Here is a 20,450-nt window from a genome sequence, read left to right as displayed (position 1 = left end):
GTTGAGCCCCTCCACCCAGGAACCAGGGAATGCTGACATTGTGATTGTTTCCACCCAGTTCATTTAGTAACGGTGTCTTTTTTGATAGTGTGTTGATTTTATTACAAAATATAAAATGGTTTCTCTTGTATCCTTGCCACTTGGCGATATTTTCTTATCTTCCTGCATCTTTTAAGAGCAAACACACCAATCTTACACTTAGTTTTTAGGGAAGGGGATCTTAATGAATGTATAATATATGAAAGGCAGTCTAGTATGTTTTTTTTTTCTATTTGGGCAGATCTAGACCTTCAGGGACTCATTGTGGTGAAAGGCTGTGGGGATCTGAAGGCAGAGTTTACAGAGTTTCCCCACTCATGGAAACTAGGCTTTGTCATTGCAACCCTAACTCTTAGTAACTCTGGGATCATGGGCAACTCACCTGCTCTCCAGACCTTAATTGCCTCTTCTATGAAATGAAAATACTGCAAATGCTTCCCCATGGAGAATTGGTGAACACATGGGAGATGAGACCCAGTATATAGCAAGTGCTCAATAAATGATCCCTAAAGCTATAATTATTAGAGTTTTTTAGACATTGGATATTTAGACCTTGTAATTTGATTGATTGATTCAGAAAGATCCTTGTCGAGTCTCCCAATATGTAGTCAACTGGGTGCCCCTCTCCCCCCTCACATTTCCTCCAATGACATTTCTTCTCACCACAGTCGCTTGCCTGTATCACGCCTTTCTGCATGCTAGACAAATGCACTGTCTCAGGCAGACAATTTAGAAAAAGGTGCCTCCCGCCAGGGCATCAGGGCAGTGGCCAAATTCCCTCCACTTGTCGCCTGGGCTGGGGGCTCCTATTTAATGCACAAACTGCGCGACCCATTCCACACCCCTGCTCTTTCCTTCTCCCAAGACCTGGGTCCCTGGGCTCTTCAGCTGTGGAGTGAGGCCAGAAGTGCTGTATTGAGAGGGTGACCAGCTCATCTGATTTGCCCAGGATTTTCCAGGTTTTGGCACCAAAAGTCCCACGTTCCAGGAACCCCCTCAGTCCTGGGAAAACAGGGATACTTAGTCATTCTGTGCAGAGAGGTGGATGGTGACAGGGGGTATGAGAGGGTGGGGAGGGCTAGAGAGGGTTGCAGCTTCTCAGAAGCAGGGCTGGACATTCTCAGCAGGAGCAGGAGCAGGAGCAAAGGAAATAGTTTTCCTGTAAACATGTGGCTCGATCAGCTCTGCATTTGCAAGGGACACGGATGACTTAGGACATTTAGGAAGCGCTGAGAGCTTAGCAAATACTGGGGTGAGTGGGAGGAGTCAACAAGATGATAAAGAAATGCGTTCATTGCATTTTCACGTGGTAAATATGACTGACGCTGTGCGTGAATATATTTTATTCTCCCAGGGAACTGTGATTAAATTAGTGATAAAATGAGGTTAAATTACGGAAGCAACTGGGAATTATGCTCGGTGAATAGAGTGCTTTAGGAGGAAAAGACAAATGAGCTATTACCTGCTTCCTGGGATTTCAACCAAGTTATAATAAATGAACATAGTGATTCTCTTTAAAAAATGGGTTTTGTGGGAAAAGGAGATAAGAAGCGAGCTGACAGGGGAAGGCTATGGAACAAAAGGAAGTGGTGCAGTGTGAATGTGGCCTGAACCTCGGCCCCGCTTCTGGCGGGTGATGCCTTAGTAACTGGGAGTTCAAAAGCAATGCCTTTGATGGTCCGCAACTTTCAGAACCAGAGGTGTGCTCAGCAGCTGACTTGAGTATATTTAGCTCTGATTCATCCCTCTGGTCACGAGGTAAAAGGAACCATTAATATACGTGGAATATAAATGCTGCCCTTTCCTCTTCTTCTTAAGGTCACATTTTCAATAAGCGAAGCCACAACTCTGGCAGACTTGTTAGCCCTGCGGTTGCACCAAGTGGAAGACGCTGTCCGGAGCATCGTGGACAAAGCAGTGAAAGAACTGGGGACAGAGAAGGTGGGGTCCTTGGGGCTGTTTCTTTTCACACTGGGCTCACTCTGCGCACTGGCATGTCAGACGACTCGGGGAGAAGTCCGTGCCGTGCTTGTATGGAGACAGGAGTCCCAGTTTGTCCCTCGCTGCTAGTTAGTGTGTGACTTGGGCAGGAAATAGAATTATTCCAAGCCAGAGGAAATGTGTAAGACCAGAGGGTTGGCCCAATTGATAATGATGATACCACAAAAACACGTATGATTTACTTCTGGAAAGAGGTCTTCTTCTTACTTGACAGATGAGGAAACTGAGGTAGAGAGAGGTAGTTAACTTACCCAGGTTCACACACTCAGGCACTCTGAGCAACACCTGTCTCAGACTGGCTGATTTGTAGATCAGATCCATCAAACCTCCAGAGGGCTTTTCAAGGCCCTTTCTGCTCTAGGATTCCATTTCAGAGAAGAATGTAAAAGTCAGATTCAAGAGAAATTTGATGTTGGTGTGGTGCTTATTCTTTTTTGTGATGGGATTTCTTTTCTAAACCTCATCAGCATGTATTATTTGAAAGAATAAAAAATTGAGGCCAGTAATATTTGATATCAATCCCTCTTTTTTATAAAAAAATATGTTAAACATGTAAAATATTCACGATGATAGCCTAGATCTAGGTTCTAAGTTAAACTTCTGTACACATAACTCATTACCACTTATGTCTAGGTTATAACAGAAATCAGTCTGACTTGGGCGACCATGGAATTCTCTTACGAAGTTCATTACCGGACAGGCATTCCATTACTAAAGTCTGATGAACAACTTTTTGAAACTCTAGAGCACAACCAAGTAAGATGGATATTTTTATTACAGATTCTTTTTCTTTTAAATTACAATTTTAGTCTTCTTCCAAATTTCAGTGTTATTTATTTCCTGGGCATCGACTTGCATCAGGCTCTAGGCATGGTACCATGTGGGATCAAAAGGTACAAACACTTGTTCTCAAGGAACTTGCACTTGAGTGGGAGATGGACAGAAGGGCTTTAGTGGGTCTAAGAAGAGACAGAGAGGCTCTGTGATGCAGAGGGGGAGGGACATGTAAGTAAAGGTGGAAAGTCAGACCCAGAGCTCAGTCAGAGGTCCCGGGTAGAACAATCGGTTTGGGGGTCATTGTTGGTATCTTGATAATTGATTAGGCAAATGGTGAGAGAGACAGAACATAAGCAGCCAAGAGTAGAGCTTCAGAAAAGACTGCATTTGGTGAACAAGAGGAGACAAAGGAGGCAGAGAGAGAGAGAGAGAGAGAGAGAGAGGTCAGAGAAATAGTAGGAAAAGGAGACTGCATTATCATAGAAACCACAGGATAAGTTTTTCCCCAAAGAAGAGTCAAATGTCATGGAAACAATCTTAAGTGTCCACTGAAGGATGAATGTATGAAGAAAATTGTGTGTTCGTGTGCATGTGTATCTAATGGAATATTATTCAGCCATAAAAAGGAAATCTTGCCTTTGTGACAACATGGGTGCACCTCGAGGGTACTATGCTAAGTGAAATAAGTCAAACAGAGAAAACCAAGTACTAAATTATTTCTCATACGTGGAATCTAACAAAGCTGAATGCATAGAAATGGAGTAGAATGGTGGTTGCCAGGGGCTGAGGGAGGGGGAAATGGGAACATGCTGGTCAAAGGGTACTGACTTTCAAGTACGAGATGAATAATTCTGAGGATCCTAGTGTACTGCATGGTGACTGTAGTTAAAACACTGTATTTTATACTTGAAAATTGTTAAGAGACTAGATCTTAAATATCATCATCACACACACAAAAAGTAATTACATGGGAGATGGTGGTGTTTGCTAACTTTATTGTGGTAACCATTTCACAACATCGATGTGTATCAAATCACACCTTAAACTTACATAATGTTATATGTCACTATCTCAATAAAGCTGGGGAGGGAGGAAGAAGAGTGAGAGGTATTACAAGCTTACCAGTAGAGGTGAAGAGAATGAGAAGAGGCCATTCTACTCCGTGACTTTCTGAGGCTTCACTGTCAGAGAATGGGCAGAAGCACCTGGTGTGCAGAGAGCTGCAAAGTTCGGTAATAAACTTAACGGGGGCGGGGGTGGAAGCCTGAGGGTTAGGGAGCTGGAGGGAAGTTCGTTTTATTTTTTCACCACTAGGAAAAAAGACCCCGCAACCGTGGAATGATTAATGGGCAAGGGCCAAAGGAGAGTGAGAAAGGATAGAGAATAAAGTTTATTAAAGCTGAAGCCCAGCATGCAGTGTTTTCTGCCCACATTGAGATATCTGGTCATCATGTAGAAGATATATTATATGCAGTTGCTTACAGTTATCATTTTTCTTTTGAAAAAAAAAATGTTAGTATGAATATTGAAGGTCATTCACTCATTTAGCAAATACTTATTGAATCCCTATTCCACATATTGCATGCTAGGTCCTAGGAATCCAATAAAATGAATAGGTATGTCAGAGGGAGAGGTCTGTTGGGGGGCTGGGTGAAACAGGTGAAGGGATTAAGGAGTACAAATTGGTGCCCGGGCCATTGTGGCTCAGTTGGTTGAGTGTTACTCTGCACACCAAAAGGTGGTGGTTTCTATGCCTAGTCAGGCACATACCCAGGTTGCAGGTTCAATCCCCAGTCAGGGTACGTCCAGGAGGCAACTGATCGATGTTTTTCTCTCACATCGATGTTTCTCCTTTCACTCTCTAAAATCAATAAAGAATATAGTCTCAGGTGAAGATTCAACAAAGAAGGAGTACAAATTAGTAGTTACAGAAGAGTCACGGAGATATAAATTACCGCATTGGGAATACAGTCACCGTCATGGTAACTGTGTGTGGGGTTAGGTGGGTACTTGAGACATGGGGGGACCACTCTGTAAATACAAGATTTTTCTTATCACTATGCTATGCCTCTGAAACTAATACAGAATAATACTGAATGTCAACTGTAATGGAAAAGTAGATATAAGAGAACAGGTATGGCTTTTCTCTCATGGTACTTACTATGGTCTACCAATTTAGCTGTTATTTAAAATTCTTTGCCTTTAGGTTCAGTTGCAGACTCTGCTTCAAAGCAAGTATGTGGAGTACTTCATCGAGCAAGTCTTAAGCTGGCAAAATAAACTGAACACAGCGGACTCCGTCATCTTCATGTGGATGGCGGTCCAGCGGACTTGGTCTCACCTGGAAAGCATCTTCGCGTGCTCAGAAGATATTCGAATCCAGCTTCTGGAAGATGCTAGAAGATTTGATGGAGTAGACGCCGAGTTTAAGGTTCGTAGAAGACAGACTGCTTTCTATCCTAGCGGCGTTTCCCAAACCATATGAAAATCTTGTAAAGAAACATGATTTGGGGTATTGTAGTTATAAAAATATATGTTTGCATTTCAGGAAAGGGGGGGGGGGTCAGGAAAATTTTTTTTTTTCTGGGAAGGGTCAGACAGTACATACTATAGGCTTTGCTGTTTGCTGTGGTCTCTGCCACACCCACTCAGTGCTGCCATTGGAGCTTTGAACAAAAGCATAAGCAGCGACATGTGAATATAATTATGTGCTAAAAATATGCTGCTTTTGATTTTTTTCAACCAGTTAAAAATGTAAAAAACATTCTTAACTTTGGGCCATACAAAAACAGGCAGCAGGCCAGATGTTGTCTGTAGGCCATGCATTGCCTACCCTGCAGGAAGGCATGGTGAATAGATTCATCTCCATTACGTAAAGGACTGCAGAGGGGAAGCCAGTAACAAAGTAATTTTACCAGCTCTTTGTTTGTTTCATAAGAGCCACAGAGAACACATAGAGGTGCACACATGGTAATGATGAATAATTTGAGAAACTTTCAGCAAAGAATAACGGCCATTAAATATATTATTTTTCCTAAGGTAGAACACCCCGAGAATTTCTATTTTGTTTAACTTTTAAAGAGGAAAGAATAGATTGTTTCATATTCATCTCATTTTCATACCTGAATGTATTTGTAAAGATTATGGGTTCTCTTTCTTTTCTTTATTCTTTTTGTTTGGTATAGAAAAGAGAAACTCTGTGTAGGCCTAGAATGGTGGTAATGTCCGTTGAATTTATTTAGACAAAAACTGTGATTATACTTTGGTTTTGATATTTACCTAAAAGTTTAAAAGCAAAAATAAGTAGTCATGGTGTTAGAAGTTTCTGTAACCTTGCTTTCTCATTGTTTGTTTAATTTTAATTTTTTAATGCTCTTCATTCCCAAAATGGATGAAAAATTTAGAAAAGTAATTTCTAATACCAATGGCTCCATATTGTACTTTCACACAGGAGTTAATGTTCAAGACAGCTAAAATAAAAAATGTTTTAGAAGCAACATGCAGACCTAATCTCTTTGAAAAACTTAAAGATTTACAGTACAGGTAAGAATAAAATTATAGTGTGATCAATTTGTTATACTTTTATGAGATTTCTTTCAAGTACCTGGCAATATTTAACATTGTGTTATTTTAGGAATAATCTCTACTAAATTGTTTTATAATTTTGCTTATAGTTGCCTAGTTGCCTTGTTTTTATTAGGTGGTACATATGTTTTTTGAGTTATTGTGAATAAACCCAAGTATACTATTTCTGTTTTCCAAAAGGACTATCATACTAGTAAAATTAGAATATCTTATTATTAAGAGAATCGACATGATTGATGGGTCAATTCTTTTATTGAGCTCTTCTGCAAATGTTTATTAAGCATCTACTAAATACCAGGAACTGGGATTGTACTCAGTTATTTCAAGTCCTTTATTTTGCATATAGTTTAATTATACTAGAAATTATCCTTAGAGAACATGTTAGTAATTTTGAAGTCCTGTCCTATGGGCCATTTGTAATTTTCACATGTAATTCTACAATAACTAGTAGTCAGAAGAATATTCTGACAGGTCAGCTACTAAAAATATTTGTGCAGAATTGTGATCACTTTATTTATTTTTATTTTTTTGCAAAGTAGAGGAGCACTCTATGTAAAAAATATATAGCACATCTGCAAAAATCTGGAATTTTTTCAGAGATCAAGCTGGCCATCATTTTAAAAGGGTGGATTTCTGAGAAGTTCATTATTTGTATTTAGTCAGTAATCTTTGGGGCATTTGGGGGTTTGGGTTCTGAGTCATCTCTGCTCTGCTAAGAACAATAAAGTGGAAATAATTGTGGATCAAATGACTTCTCTGAATATCAGAGAGAGTTGAAGCCATGTGTGTTTTGTAGACATTCAGTGGGAAGGGAAGACTTTAAACCAATTACATCTGAACTAGTGTGCTTTGTGTGCAGGCTACGTGGTGCCAAATCTAGTCTTCTCCCTGCTAGTGAGGAGTGTCATTCAGAAAAATGATGAGTGACATCAACCTAAGTGTGATCTAAATTAAACCTCAACAGATGATGGGTATGCGCACGATCGTGTGTGTGTGTGTGTGTGTGTGTGTGTGTGTGTGTGTGTGTCCTCCTCCTCCTTGGCATGGCTTGTACATTAGTCACAAGCAGGATGCTGGAGTCAAAGAGAAGGAGGTAGGTTGCCTGTAATCAGTGACCTTATTGTGAGGGACAGATGCGAGAAGGTGGGTTTTGTTCTGTTGATGTTTTAATAACTGAACGGGCAAAATAAACTTACAAATGCATTTTATTCCTGTAGGCTTTCTCTTTGTGAAAAAGCTCTCGCCGAATACCTGGAAACCAAGCGTGTGGCTTTTCCACGCTTCTATTTCATCTCTTCCGTGGACTTACTCGACATTCTTTCAAAGGGAGCTCAGCCTAAACAGGTAGCATCTTTTTTTTTTTTTAAGTCTCGTGCTGTATTGTACTATGTTCACTAAGGAATGTCACAGTTTCTCTGTCATTGTCAAATACCACCTCCATGTCACCTGTGCCAGGAGCTAGAAAATCTGCAGTGAAAATTCTCAGTGCAGCAGCAGAGAGGGGCCAGAGTTGGCGCTAAAGGAACTAGGGGAGGTAACTGGTCCTCAGTAAAGAGAAAGGATATCAAAGGCACAAGGCTGAGGGCTTTGTAAGAAGTTAATGACTTACATACAAGGGAATACTCCTCAGACATAAGAGATGAAGTACTGCCATTGTGACAACATGGATGGACCTTGAGAATATTATGCTAAGTGAGATGAGTCAGTCAGAAAAGCCAGTCCTATCTGTGACATAAAACTGAAACTCAGACACAGACAACAGTATGGTGGTTACCAGAGGGAACAGTGAATGCTTTGGGGCCACTCTGCCAAGTAGCCTGGCCTCGCTACCCTCTTTTAACTTCCTTTTCAATGTCAGAAGCAGTTTCGGGCCACCAGACACAACGTTTCCGCCTCTGCCTTTTGTGCCAACATTCCTGAATGTGCTCCTGGTAGTGTGACCGAGATAACATGGCAGCTGTTGCTTGTGGACTAACAATGCGGTGTCCCCAGAAACGATGCCCTTTGTGGACAGATAACTCATGCTGACATCTTATGAATGACTTGAATTCTTGAGACTCCCCCTCCTCCACCCACCACACTCAATTTAAGAGTGTTGGCCAAAGTGAGGGTTTCTGCAGTTAATTGTGGAATTTAATCAGCCTGAACTTACCAGCCAGGGAGGTCTGATGCCACTACAACTTCTAGTCTTGTAAAGAGAAATCCCTAAGTGAAGATACTTAGTTGGAATGCCAGCGTGATGGAAGAGTGTCTAGAATGCCTTTGGTGATTACTTGCTGCTGGTAAGCGAGGTTAAGGTCAAGTTTTAAAGATTTTCTCCTCCCAAAAACTCACCCTAACCTCCCAAAGGCATGGATTATCTAAAGGACAGTGGGTATGGGCACTGCTTAACCTCAGTGGTCAAAAATCTCTGGTCGATGCTTATGGAAATACAGACTTAAATAGTTAGGTACAGCTGGTTCGAAGTTGCACAGGATTTAGTAGTTTTTAAAAATATTTTTATTGATTTTTTTTAGAGAGAGAGGAAGGGAGAGGGAAAGAGAGGAAATCATCAATGTGAGAGAAGAACATCAATCTGCTGCCTCCTGAATGCCCCCTACCCAGGATCGAGCCGCAACCCGGGCATGTGCCCTAATTGGGAATGGAACCGGCAACCTTTTGGCGCACTACACCCAATCAACTGAGTCACACTGGCCAGGGCACATATGATTCAATATTAACATTCTTTGATTTCCCCCTTTTATAACAACATCATTTTGTATTTTCAAGTGAATAGTGTAGTGGTTAGAGCGAAACAGAGTAATATTAGTTGACTTCTTTGTACCCTCCAGGTTGTCATCAAGTGCCTTAAAATAGCTGACAACGTGTGTAGTCAAGATGTTTTTAGCCCTTTATTTCTAATGACTTGGAAGATCTTTTTGTCCTGGGAGATTTTGCACGTTTCTCTTGCCTGATCTGTATTATGATTAGCGAAAACTGCTCCATGATGGAGAAATGTTAAAGAAAGACAAACTTGTAAGGGGATGAGCTGCATTTTTCTTGTCTAATAGAGTCGCCATGAACTACATGTGTTTGGTTATTAAATAATTAAAACGTGGCGACTGAGAAACTGAATTTTTAACTTTAATAAATTTTAATTTAAAATTTGAAACATTTTTATTTTGATTTTTTAATTAAATTTATTGGTGTGACATTGGTTAATGTGCTCATACAGGTTTCAGGTGTGGGTTTCTATGTTACAAGATCTGTATATTGCACGGTGTGCCCACCACCCAAGGTCAGATCTTCTTCCATCACCATATATTAGGATCCTCTTCTTTCTCCACCCCCTTTCCTCTGGCAACCACCACACTGCTGTTTGTGTCCACGAATTTCAGTTTCATATCCTGTATATGAATGAGGTCATTTGGTTCTTAGCTTTTTCTGACTGACTTAGTTCACTTGGTATGATATTCTCAAGGTCCATCCATGTTATTGCAAATGACAGTATTCCATCCTTTCTTATGGCTGCGTAGTATTCCTTGTGCATGTGTACCACATCTTTTTGACCCAGTCCTCTCTCACAGGGCACTTTGGTTGTAAAATTTGTAACATATTTGATTCAGCTATTGGAAAACGTCTTTGAAACTACTTGGGTGTATGAATCTACTTTGCAGTTGTCTATTTTATGAAGTCTAAATGCAGATCAAGTATTTCTGATGAAAAATCCCAATGGAGATATGCTATAAATAGTAAATACACAACCGATTTCAAAAACTTACTCTGGAGAAAAGAATGTAAAATATCTCATGAATAATTTTTATATTTCATGAGGAAGTGAAAACATTTTGGGTGTACGAGGTCAAATAAAAGACTTAAAATTATTTGCACCTGTTCCTTTCTACTGGGTTTAATGTGGCTATTGGAAAGCCACTGCTGTGGAAATTGAGGCCACAGTGCATCGCTACTACAATGAGATGGAGGATATATAGGCCCAGAAATGTCTCGTGTTTGCATCAAGAAATGTCCTTCAGTGGCATCGGCCCAAGTCTGCACCAGAGGAAACCTGCCAACTTGTCTTTTGAGAAATCCCCTAAATTGCAGTGATGAGACAGATGGCGCTACACTGATGCTTTTAATAGACTGTAAATATTGGCACTTGGGAAGGTGCTTGTGAGAAATGGGCTTAATATTAGGTGATAAAGAACGCTGCTGGATCTTAAGAGGCAAACATGGAAGGCCACACATTTCCCACAGGCACCGTATGTCTCTGTCTGGTGCTTCCATGTGGTTATCTCCATGGTGGAGGGAAAGAACCTCAGCCTCTGAATGTCAGGAATCGGGATGACGGAGCTCAACACTCACAGTGTCACAACCTGCTCCAACAGGGCGTAGTGCTCAGACAGCTGTGAGGACAAAGGCTCAAGATGCAAGTGGTTAATTGACGGCCTGCGAAGACGCGTGAGTTTTAGTTGAAGTAAAATCAGTTAAACATCCCAGCTTTTGTAGAGGAAGTAGAGAGCTGGAGAGCTGTTAGCTACTGAAGGCAGAGGGAGGGGTTGCTTAGGTTGGGCTGAGGAAGGAATAGGCGGCAACAGGAGGCAGTCACAGAAGATGGTCATGGTTTGGACCATCTTACCATCGTCTCTACTTACCTTCAACTGAGCAGCGAGGAATAGAGGCTGCTCACGTAAGTGTAGTTGGTCACAGAAATTGCCAACTGAGAGCAGCTCTTCTGGACATAATTTAGGACTATGTCCTATTTTAAATGGATGCCTTTGTGTGAAGGCTGCCTGTTACCCAAAGGACTTGGGCCTTTAGGTGTGTGATAAGAAAATAGACACTCTAAATGTTAAATAAATATGCCGTAAGTCATCTACCCAGTGGGGGTTATCTTTGATTATCCTTGCAAAATTGTTAGTGTATAGTTGGCTACAGGTTGTATAACAATATATGTAATTTTCTTCCATGTTGCAAATATATTGTCACTGTATAGAATTCTGTTGCAGCTCTTTCATTGGAATTCTCTCCAATAGCCAAGTTACACTCCAAAATCAGGATTTAAATAAACTATCACTTTAATGCTCTGAGATCAAAATATGAAATCTCAGGAATGTGGCATCCTGCCAGTCCGGAGTTTGGGGCCTTGCTGTGGAATCTGAAACTCCTGGTCCCAGCTTTGCTTGGTGTCACTAGTGAGTATAGATGCCACTTCATTTGCTGTAACCTGTACCCTGAGGGAACAGCATTTCAGCTTTTGCTGCTAACCTTTTAGAAACCTACTTAATACATCAATGACATCACTAGCTTTTTTTTTTTATGATTTGAAGTGTTCAAATCCTTGCCATTTCTTTAGTGAGATCAGAAAAGGGGCCTATGAGGCATTTGTTTTTATGAATTCGTTTTTAATTCTGTGTTAATAAATACAAAGAGCTCTCATTAGAAATGGGACAGATCTGAGGACAACAGGGCCCACATTAGCTTAAAAGCCAGTCCTGTTCTCTCAGCAGCTCTACGTGGAAGGCAAAAGCTGAAAATGTCCGGCTTCCTATGCTAGGACTCCAGACCTAGAAGTTCTTTCAAAACTATTTTCTCACCAAAGCAATAATGTGTGAGGGTGTCTGACGGTTGAGGTCTCATTTATCCTGCAGCTTTTCACCTCAACGTGATTTAGGCCCATTGCACAGTAGAAGCCATTAAGCATCTGTGCTCTTCCTGGCCACTTCAGCTGTGACAGGGCACTGTCAGGTTATGGGAGATACTTCTGTGTATGCATGTCCTTGGGGTAGCGTACAGGGATGGAGGAGAATATGATCACCTGAGCAGTGATCATCGGTGACCACTCTGTCTAGGTTTAAAGTTAGCGAGAGTCTTAAAAACTCATCTGTTTTACACTCAGAAGATGTCTTGCTCTGATTTTCTTTACTACTGAAACTGCAACTACAGCAAAGATGTTAAGGTGAAGGGCTGCGAAGATTAAATCACCCTTAAGAAGTTCCTTATAGTATTATTGGTATTGGTCTTGTCATGCAGGGACTTTAGGCAAGTTGCTCTTGTCCCTAGATGCTGCTATTGGGATAGTTATCAAGTGTAGTTCCACTGTATTTTAAGAAAAACTCATTACAGAGATGGCCCCCGTATGCTGATAAATGCTAGTAACCATCTTCTGGTTATCAGTACCTTTTATTTAAATTTTTTCTATTGAGATAAAATGCACATAATATAAAATTAACCATTTTGAAGTGTGTGACTCAGTGGCATTTTGTACATTCACAATATTGTACAACCATCACCTCTACCTAGTTTTAAACTGTTTTCATCATCATAAAACCCCATACCCATTAAGCAGTCACTGAATTCCTTCCCCCTTCCAGCCCCTAACAACCATCCATCTCCTTTGTTCCTATGGATTTACCTGCTCTAGACATTCCATATAAATGGAATCATACAGTATTTGGTCTTTTATGACTGGCTTCTTTCATTTGGTATGATGTTGTCAAGGTCATGGGCCATGGTGTAGCTTGTATCAGCACTTCATTCCTTTTTTTATGGCCGAAAGTTATTCCATTGTATGGATATGGCAGTTTATTTGGCCATCTACCCATAAGTAGACATTTGGGTTCCACCTTTTGGCTTTTGTAATACTGCACTTGTGTTCAAGTATTTGAGGGCCTATTTTCAGTTATTTTGGGTAGCTACCTAGGAGTGGAATTGCTGGGTCACATGGTAATTCTGTGTATACGTTTTCAAGGAACCAGCAACTGTTTTCTACTCAGCATCTTGTATTGCTACCATGTATAGAGAGGGTCACTTCTTCCCACTCCTGATACTTCCTCTGGTCCACTCTCTGCCTTTCTCCAATAGCCTGGAACCTGCGTAGGGTTCAGTAAGCTATTTATTGGGGGTTCCTTTGAGGATCCCACAACTTAGGATGTGAAAAGTTGTGGTGACAGAAGAGTTTGAACTTGTAGATGTCACCTGGACTTGGAGGTTTAAAAATCTAACTTCCATTTACTTTTAGCAATGTCAATTTGGCAAAGTCACGTACTATTTTAGCTCCAATATCAATATCAGTAAAAATGGGGAACTCCTATTCACCTTTCTTATATAACAAGTGTGCTGTGGGGCTCCCCTTAGTATCGAAGGATGTACCCAACGAGGGGCCCAACTCAAGAGGAAGATGTATCTGACTTACATTTTTGTTTCAGACATTTTAGCACAGCGTTTTATAGTATATGCTTTTTCATAGTATCAGTGTAATAATATGTCTGAATTTTAAAAGCTTGACCACACATTCTTAGCAGGATGATAACTATAGGAATACGACCAAGATGGAGAAGTTGGCCAGTCTCCAATCTAGAAAATAGGAAACTGTGTGGTAAGCACTCACCTCCCGACCCTGCCGATGTGACCAGAGAGCCTGGCCACTTCTCTACCCAGGTCACTTCAAACTCTGGAGTTTAAAAGTGATTCTTATTTTGAAGAAAACCATTTGGAGACAACACTGCAACTCTATAGTTTTGTGAATCCCTATGGCACCATCACTAGATGGCCAGAACATATCTCCAGTAAGAAGAGCTCTTATCTTTCCTAATCACCCTGTCTTAGGTGACACGTCACCTGGCCAAACTCTTCGACAGCATCGCAGACCTGCAGTTTGCCGACGACCAGGATGTTTGCGCCCACAGAGCCATTGGCATGTTCAGCAAAGAAAAGGAATATGTCCCATTCCAAGCCTTGTGTGAATGCAGAGGCCACGTAAGATTTGCTTATGACCTTTTCTGTGCTGGAGGAGGGTTTCTGGGGTAATTTTTAAGGGTTGAGTTGAACAAGAAAAAAAATGAGCCCATGCCAGATCAGGGCCCAGTTGGTTTTGTGCTCAGAGCTTCCTGTTCACCTGTGCCCAGAGTGGCAGAGGGCTCCTCTGCCATGCTCCCCAGGTTCTGCTCATTCAGCTGCAGCACCCCCAGGGTCTCAGAGATGCTAGCCATTGAACTAGACAGGAGGGACTGTCACAGGTGGAATGTGTGGGTCCCCGAATTGGAAGCAATGCCGCCCAGTGACAGTGCCTCCCACACAACGTATGGTTGTCACCACGGCTCAGAGAGTATAGGGGTGAGGGTGGAGCAGTGCCTCGCAGTAAAGCATGTTTTAAAGAGGCTTGTGGTTCAGGATTCTGATGTGAATATTGTCAGTGGCTGCTCATAAATTAAGTGGATTGAGTCTACCAAGCTGATGACCACGTGCACAATTTAAGGTGGCATATTCTCTTCTGTCACAGCTACATACCTCAAAGATATTCTCAGCGATGATCTGCAAGGCTCATTATGAGTAATGGGAGAGCTCATGGTGTTTTTAGATGATTTAGAGGAATTGCATTTTTATGGTGATGCTTGAATAGCTTGGGTTAATCCACGGAGTAGCCGAGCAGTAGCCTCTATTACAGAACCATTTGGGTTGAGTCGGGGTTCCTTCAAGTGTCCCTTGCAGAAATGTGATGGCCATCTTTTTTTTTTTTAAAAACAGGTTTTCTTTATTTCTCTCTGTTGCTTTTTAATATTGTACCAGAAAAACCCTGCCAAATGAAGAGGAAGCAGATGGTGGAATACTTTGATTAAATATATTTTTTGATCTCTTGGGCTCTTTAGGATATTATTACAATGATTAGAAAAAGTCACCATAAACTATCTTGACAAAAGTGTGTTGCTGTCTGCTCCATCCACAGCAGACTGCTAGCCGACTGGCATCGGGCCCAGAAGGAGGACAGTCCTTTGACAGATGAGGCTGTCACTAGCGGGAACCCTTGATGTTGGGAGTTTTCACAGTGTTCCAATTTATTCTGTATAAGCAACATGAGCTAGATACTTTCCAACACACACCACATTCACCCTCTAACTGCCTTTATTTTATAAAAAGATGCTGTTACTTTAGGTCTCTTTTTCCCACTGCACTTTTATGATTGGTTCTTCCTAATTTATACTATTTATAATTTATTTGGCTAGTGTTGGTTGAATGCCTGCTATGTGGCAGAAGCTGGGTTAGCCTTTTGGAGATCCAGAAATGAGTAAGACAAGGCCCCTGCTTCTTGAGGAGCTGTTAGTCTCATGGAAGAAACGAATATACACATCATCAGTGGAACAGTGGGAAGTGGTGATTGTTGTTAGAGGGGGTTGGACAGAAACTGATGAAATACCGAAAAGGGGAGGGGTCAAGCAAGGACCTCATCAGAGCTCACTTCTCCAATCAGACTACGTTGCCACTGTTGGTGTAATCATCTGAACATGAGCTGATAGAGCAACTTATATGTGCGTTTGGTCTTCCCAAATGGACTAGAAAGTGCTTGAGAGCAGGTGGCCATATTGAGGACATGGATGCCTGAGTATCTGGGAGATGCTCAGATGGTGACTGATTCACTGAAGGAACTGGTTGCTTGGTGACCTGAAGAGTTGAGCTTACGGACTAAAGCAGCAATTAGATCAGATACCCTGGGCTCAGGCACGTGAACAAAGCCCAGCCCTGAAGTCAGAGGAGAAGGCTCTTGGGATGTGGGGGCCATTTCCAGGGCGGACTTCCTTTCTCTTTCAGTAGGGAAGGCTGTCAGCACATAAACCACACGCCACTCCTTCCCAGTTCTCCGGAGAAAGAGGTTCGGGAATGAATGCTGCTGCCATCTTCACAGAGGCAGGGGAAAGTCAGTTCCAGCATCTTCGGCATCCCATGTGGCTCTTGGGTTTATAGTCCTTTTTTACTGGTGTGGTCAGTCACTTGCAAGTAGTCTGTGTATCCTTCTTGTTATGTAATATCATCCCATGGAAGCATATATGGAAAACTATAACAGCATATTTGAATAGGATGGAAACTGGCTGAAATATATTTGTGGGAGCAAAATAAACATGAATTTTAAAAAGAAAGATTAATTTTCACAAGTCAGCAGTTGTCCTATCTCTCATACTCTCCTGCTGTCTAATTTTTGACAAGTGTGAAGAGAACCAGTAGGGAATATAATTAAGATACTTGCTGAAAACACCTTGTCTCCATACTAAGAACTATGATGATCTTAGAGAAGAATTTTCAGTGCTTTTAAAAATTATCCAAAGATATGTTTTAAAAAATCCATTTCCCATATCCCCAAAGCTCTAGATTATTATTCTAGCACATTACCCTATAGAGGGCTGTGATGTTTGGTTTCCCAAAACACTGTGTGTCACCAGAGGGACCTTAGTCTCCTTGCCTTTGAACCTGAAAAAAATGAATAACCACAAACACCCCCTGTAGGGTTTGGAAGGTTATTAGCCAGCGGGCCGGTGGAATAAAGCGAGTGGTGTCTCCAGGAATAGCCGGTTCATGTAGGAAAAACACTTCAACCCGTTGTCTGTCTTCTTTGAGTTACCGCCCTTGTTTTCTCCAAGGGTTTAAACTGAATCCAGCCAAGTCCTCACTCTCTGCATGGCCCTCGAGCCCAATAGGTTACCCCTCTCCCCTCGTCAAGCCTGTGCTGTAACGCTTCACTTTGCTCCGAAAGGTGGAAACGTGGCTTCTGCAGCTTGAACAGACCATGCAGGAAACAGTGCGGCATTCTCTCACCGAGGCCATCGCGGCCTACGAGGAGAAACCGAGGGAACTGTGGCTTTTCGACTTCCCGGCTCAAGTCGCGCTAACCGGCTCACAAATCTGGTGGACCACGGATGTGGGAATAGCCTTCAGCAGGCTGGAGGAAGGCTATGAAACGGCCCTGAAGGATTTCCACAAAAAACAGGTATTTTACAGATAAGTGATGTCGAGATTTAAAGGAACTTGAAGAGGGAGGTAAGCTTCATTCATTCATTCATTCCCCATTCATGGAGTGTCTTCTGTACGCATGGCAGTGTACTAGGAAGATTTTTAGCAATGAGTTGTTTAACTTTTTATTTTCTCCCTTTGTGTTATTCTTCTGGTTTTCTACATGGGTTTAAAAAATATCCATCATGTCCGTGATCCCCCAAGGCTAATCTCTCACCCACTCCTGGATCTGTGCCTATTTTTTTCCTTCCCTGTGAGAGTCCATCTCGCTGACCGTGTGTTTATTAGAGAATATGTGCATGACTAAGAGGGTGGGTGACTATTCAACAAAGACAGATGTTTTCATGTATTATGGTTTTCTGTTCATTATAAATCACAGATGAGCAACTTTGAAAAATAGTCTATTTTTATTTTTTTAATCCTCACCTGAGCACACACTCAGAGAGAGGAAGCAGGCAGGGGGAGAGAGAAACATCAATCGGTTGCCTTCTGTACGTGCCCTGACTGGGAATCGAACCGGCAACCTTTCAGTGCATAGGACGATGCTCAGCCAACTGAGCCACTCCAGCCAGGCCGAAAATAGTCTATTTTGAATTCCATGTTATTCATCTCATTCTCCATGACCTCTCCTTAAGCTCCCTGTCTTAAGGCGCGCTCTTAGCTGTGGAACAGGTCAGAGATACGGTCTTTCTTTTGGTTTATAGATTAACAGAATATCGGGCTTGGAAAGGGGTGGAAATATTAGTTTGTCTGCTCTTCTTGTTTTCCGCGGATAAAGGCTGAATCCAGAGACATTAGGTGACTTTGCCAAGTTGCACAATTTGTAAGCGAAAATGGCAGGGCCAGCAGAACTCAGCACGCTTTCCAGATTTCCCATTGCTTCTCTGCGTAGCAGGACTTGGAACTTGGTGAGTTTTTGAATGCAAAGTCAACTTTGCACTTCTGAAATAAACTTCGCTTGTATGTATTTTTTACTGGAATCCCTTTGCTAATATTTTATCAAGGAATTCTGCATTTTTGTTCAGAAGGGACACCTGCAGTTTTCTTTTATTTTTTTTATAGTATGTTTACTGGGTTTGGGGTCAGGGTTATGCTCTTAAAAGGAATTGGAAAGTATTACATCCTCATCTACTTTATGAAAGAGTTTATGGTCAGAATCACTGGTGCTGCCATCTGGGCCTGGAGTTTTCTGTGAGGAACATTTTAGGATTAGAAATCGATTTCTTTTATATATATATATATATATATATATATATATATATATATATATATATATATTTGCTGCTTTGTAGCTTTTTTTGTTTCTTTTTTCCCCTTTGTGTCAGTATTATTCAAGATATTTATCCATATCATCTAAGTCAGGGGCTGGCAAATTACAGCCCACTGGCCAACTCTGGCCAGGGCCCACGTCTCAGGCTGCTTTCATGCTACTTCACACAACACCAGCCACGCGGAGTCATGCTGGAGCCCGTGTAGCCTGCCCAGCCGGAAGCAGTTACTGTCCGGCTCTTTACAGAGAACGTTTGTCCACCCCCGACCTAAGTTGTCAAGCTGAGTCGACATGGGTATCTTGACATTGTCCTTGGCAAACTGTCCTCCTCTCACTCCTGGTGGTGTTGAGTTGTGTTTCCTCTTGTTTTGTTTTGTTCTTCGTTGTGCTCTCTAGGTGTTTATCCATCTTATTTGTATTTTCTAAGAACTAATCTTTGACTTTTTCCATTGTGAGTTTTATATTTTGCTGATTTCTGCTTTATCTTGATTACTTAGAGTTTAATCTCCTTTTTTTTTCGAATTTCTTAAGGTGGGAGCTTAGATGACTGATTTTACACATTTTTCTTTCCTAATATGAGCATTTGAAAAAACTCCCGAACTTGAAGAATGTCTTTCGGAAACCTGCAGAGCAAATCACGCTTCATGGGGAAGCACTAGAGTCCTTTCCATTAGTGTCAGGGCTGAAGTGGTCATGCTCACAGTCTCTGACGTCCACTGCCCAGTACTGTGCTGGGGTTTTAGCAACAGGACCAAAGGAGAAGTGGGACATGACCGGGGAAAGGAAGGTAGCCAACTGGGATTCCACGGCACATGCCCTGGTGGTAGGGATGAGTACGGAGCCTGGTCTCTCTCGCCGTTTCCTGCGTTCTAGCTGGTGGAGACAAAAGTCCATTGTTCCTGATATTGCTGACACTGAAACATCGGGATTAGAGGTTATTGTTTTGAAACAAGAAGAACATTATTTTTGTGTTATGTCCAGTGGGGAAGGGATTGAGGGCTTTCGGAGCTGACCCCCACAGCACTTAGCAGTCACACTGATTTGCTGAGTGAGATTTAATATGTGTACAGAGGGGCCCCTTCTAGCTGCATGCCACAGTGGCCTGGGTGGCCCGGACTGGGAAGCCTGCCATGCCCGATACTGGTGAAATTCCAGCGATTCCGCAGCTGCACGGGAAATGTTCTTCCTGCTTCTCCGATGTTCCCGCGTTCAGAAAAGCATGCCACCACTCTTCACGGGCTTCTCACACTAGAATGCCCTTCGGTTTTTCTTCCAGCCAATTCCCAGTCAGCCACCAGCTCTCTTCACTTGCCCTGAATAGCTCTATTCTCACTCTTTCCCCCACCGCTTTGTTAGTATCCCAGGCCCACCCACTTTTTTCTCGCCTGGAGAACTGGAGCATCCTCCTCTCCCATCTCTTTTTCCAGTCTTGTTTTCCTCCAGTTCTTCATGCGACAGGCAAAGATATCTTTTGAAAACACAGATCTAATGATCACTCCACTGCCCCAGACCCTTCAGCAACATCTCATCAGCCTCTTCTCTAAGCTGGCCGAGCCCTGCAAGTTTGGGCCCTGGCTTCCCACTCAGCACTTATGTACTGATCCCTGTTCTGTTCCTCTGTCACCATTCCAGACGTCTCCCAGTTCCCAGGCAAGGTCACCTGCTATATCCTGGACCTTCCCACAGGCTGCTTTCTGTGGGTGGCCAGTCCTATGTTCTCTCTAAACTAAATTATACGCATTCTCTAGGTCTTAGCAATACATACCCTTTCCTCCAAAATGTCCTTCCCAGCCCTGGATTAGGCAAGGCCCTGTTTCTGTGTGTTCTCATAGGACTTTGTTCTCGCTCCAGCAAAACAATTGCAATTATTTGTCTGCATTCTTCATTGGCCTGTACGCTGCGGAAACAGTAACCACTTTTGTCTTATATGAATGATTGGGTAAAAGAAGAAAATGTTGTCCTGGTCTGTACTGTTGCTGTCATCCATTCATTTCTTCCTTCATCCATATGATGAGTGTTT

General features: G+C 42.1%; 1 protein-coding gene across 1 annotated transcript in view; it reads left to right on the top strand.

Moving 5' to 3' along the window:
- The window catches only part of DNAH11 (dynein axonemal heavy chain 11), a 195,634-nt gene that overhangs the window by 41,053 nt on the left and 134,131 nt on the right, over positions 1-20,450 (top strand). The window contains exons 24-30 of the mRNA XM_036327931.1: positions 1,858-1,980; positions 2,674-2,796; positions 5,024-5,248; positions 6,269-6,360; positions 7,620-7,746; positions 13,990-14,139; positions 16,904-17,137. Coding sequence (XP_036183824.1) covers positions 1,858-1,980; positions 2,674-2,796; positions 5,024-5,248; positions 6,269-6,360; positions 7,620-7,746; positions 13,990-14,139; positions 16,904-17,137 — 1,074 coding nt within the window. The remainder of the gene's footprint in view (positions 1-1,857; positions 1,981-2,673; positions 2,797-5,023; positions 5,249-6,268; positions 6,361-7,619; positions 7,747-13,989; positions 14,140-16,903; positions 17,138-20,450) is intronic.

This window comes from Myotis myotis, unplaced genomic scaffold, assembly GCF_014108235.1.
Source record: "Myotis myotis isolate mMyoMyo1 unplaced genomic scaffold, mMyoMyo1.p scaffold_m19_p_11, whole genome shotgun sequence".
NCBI lineage: Eukaryota > Metazoa > Chordata > Mammalia > Chiroptera > Vespertilionidae > Myotis > Myotis myotis.
Note: the sequence above shows the minus strand (reverse complement) of the source record. Positions and strands in the feature narration are given on the sequence as shown.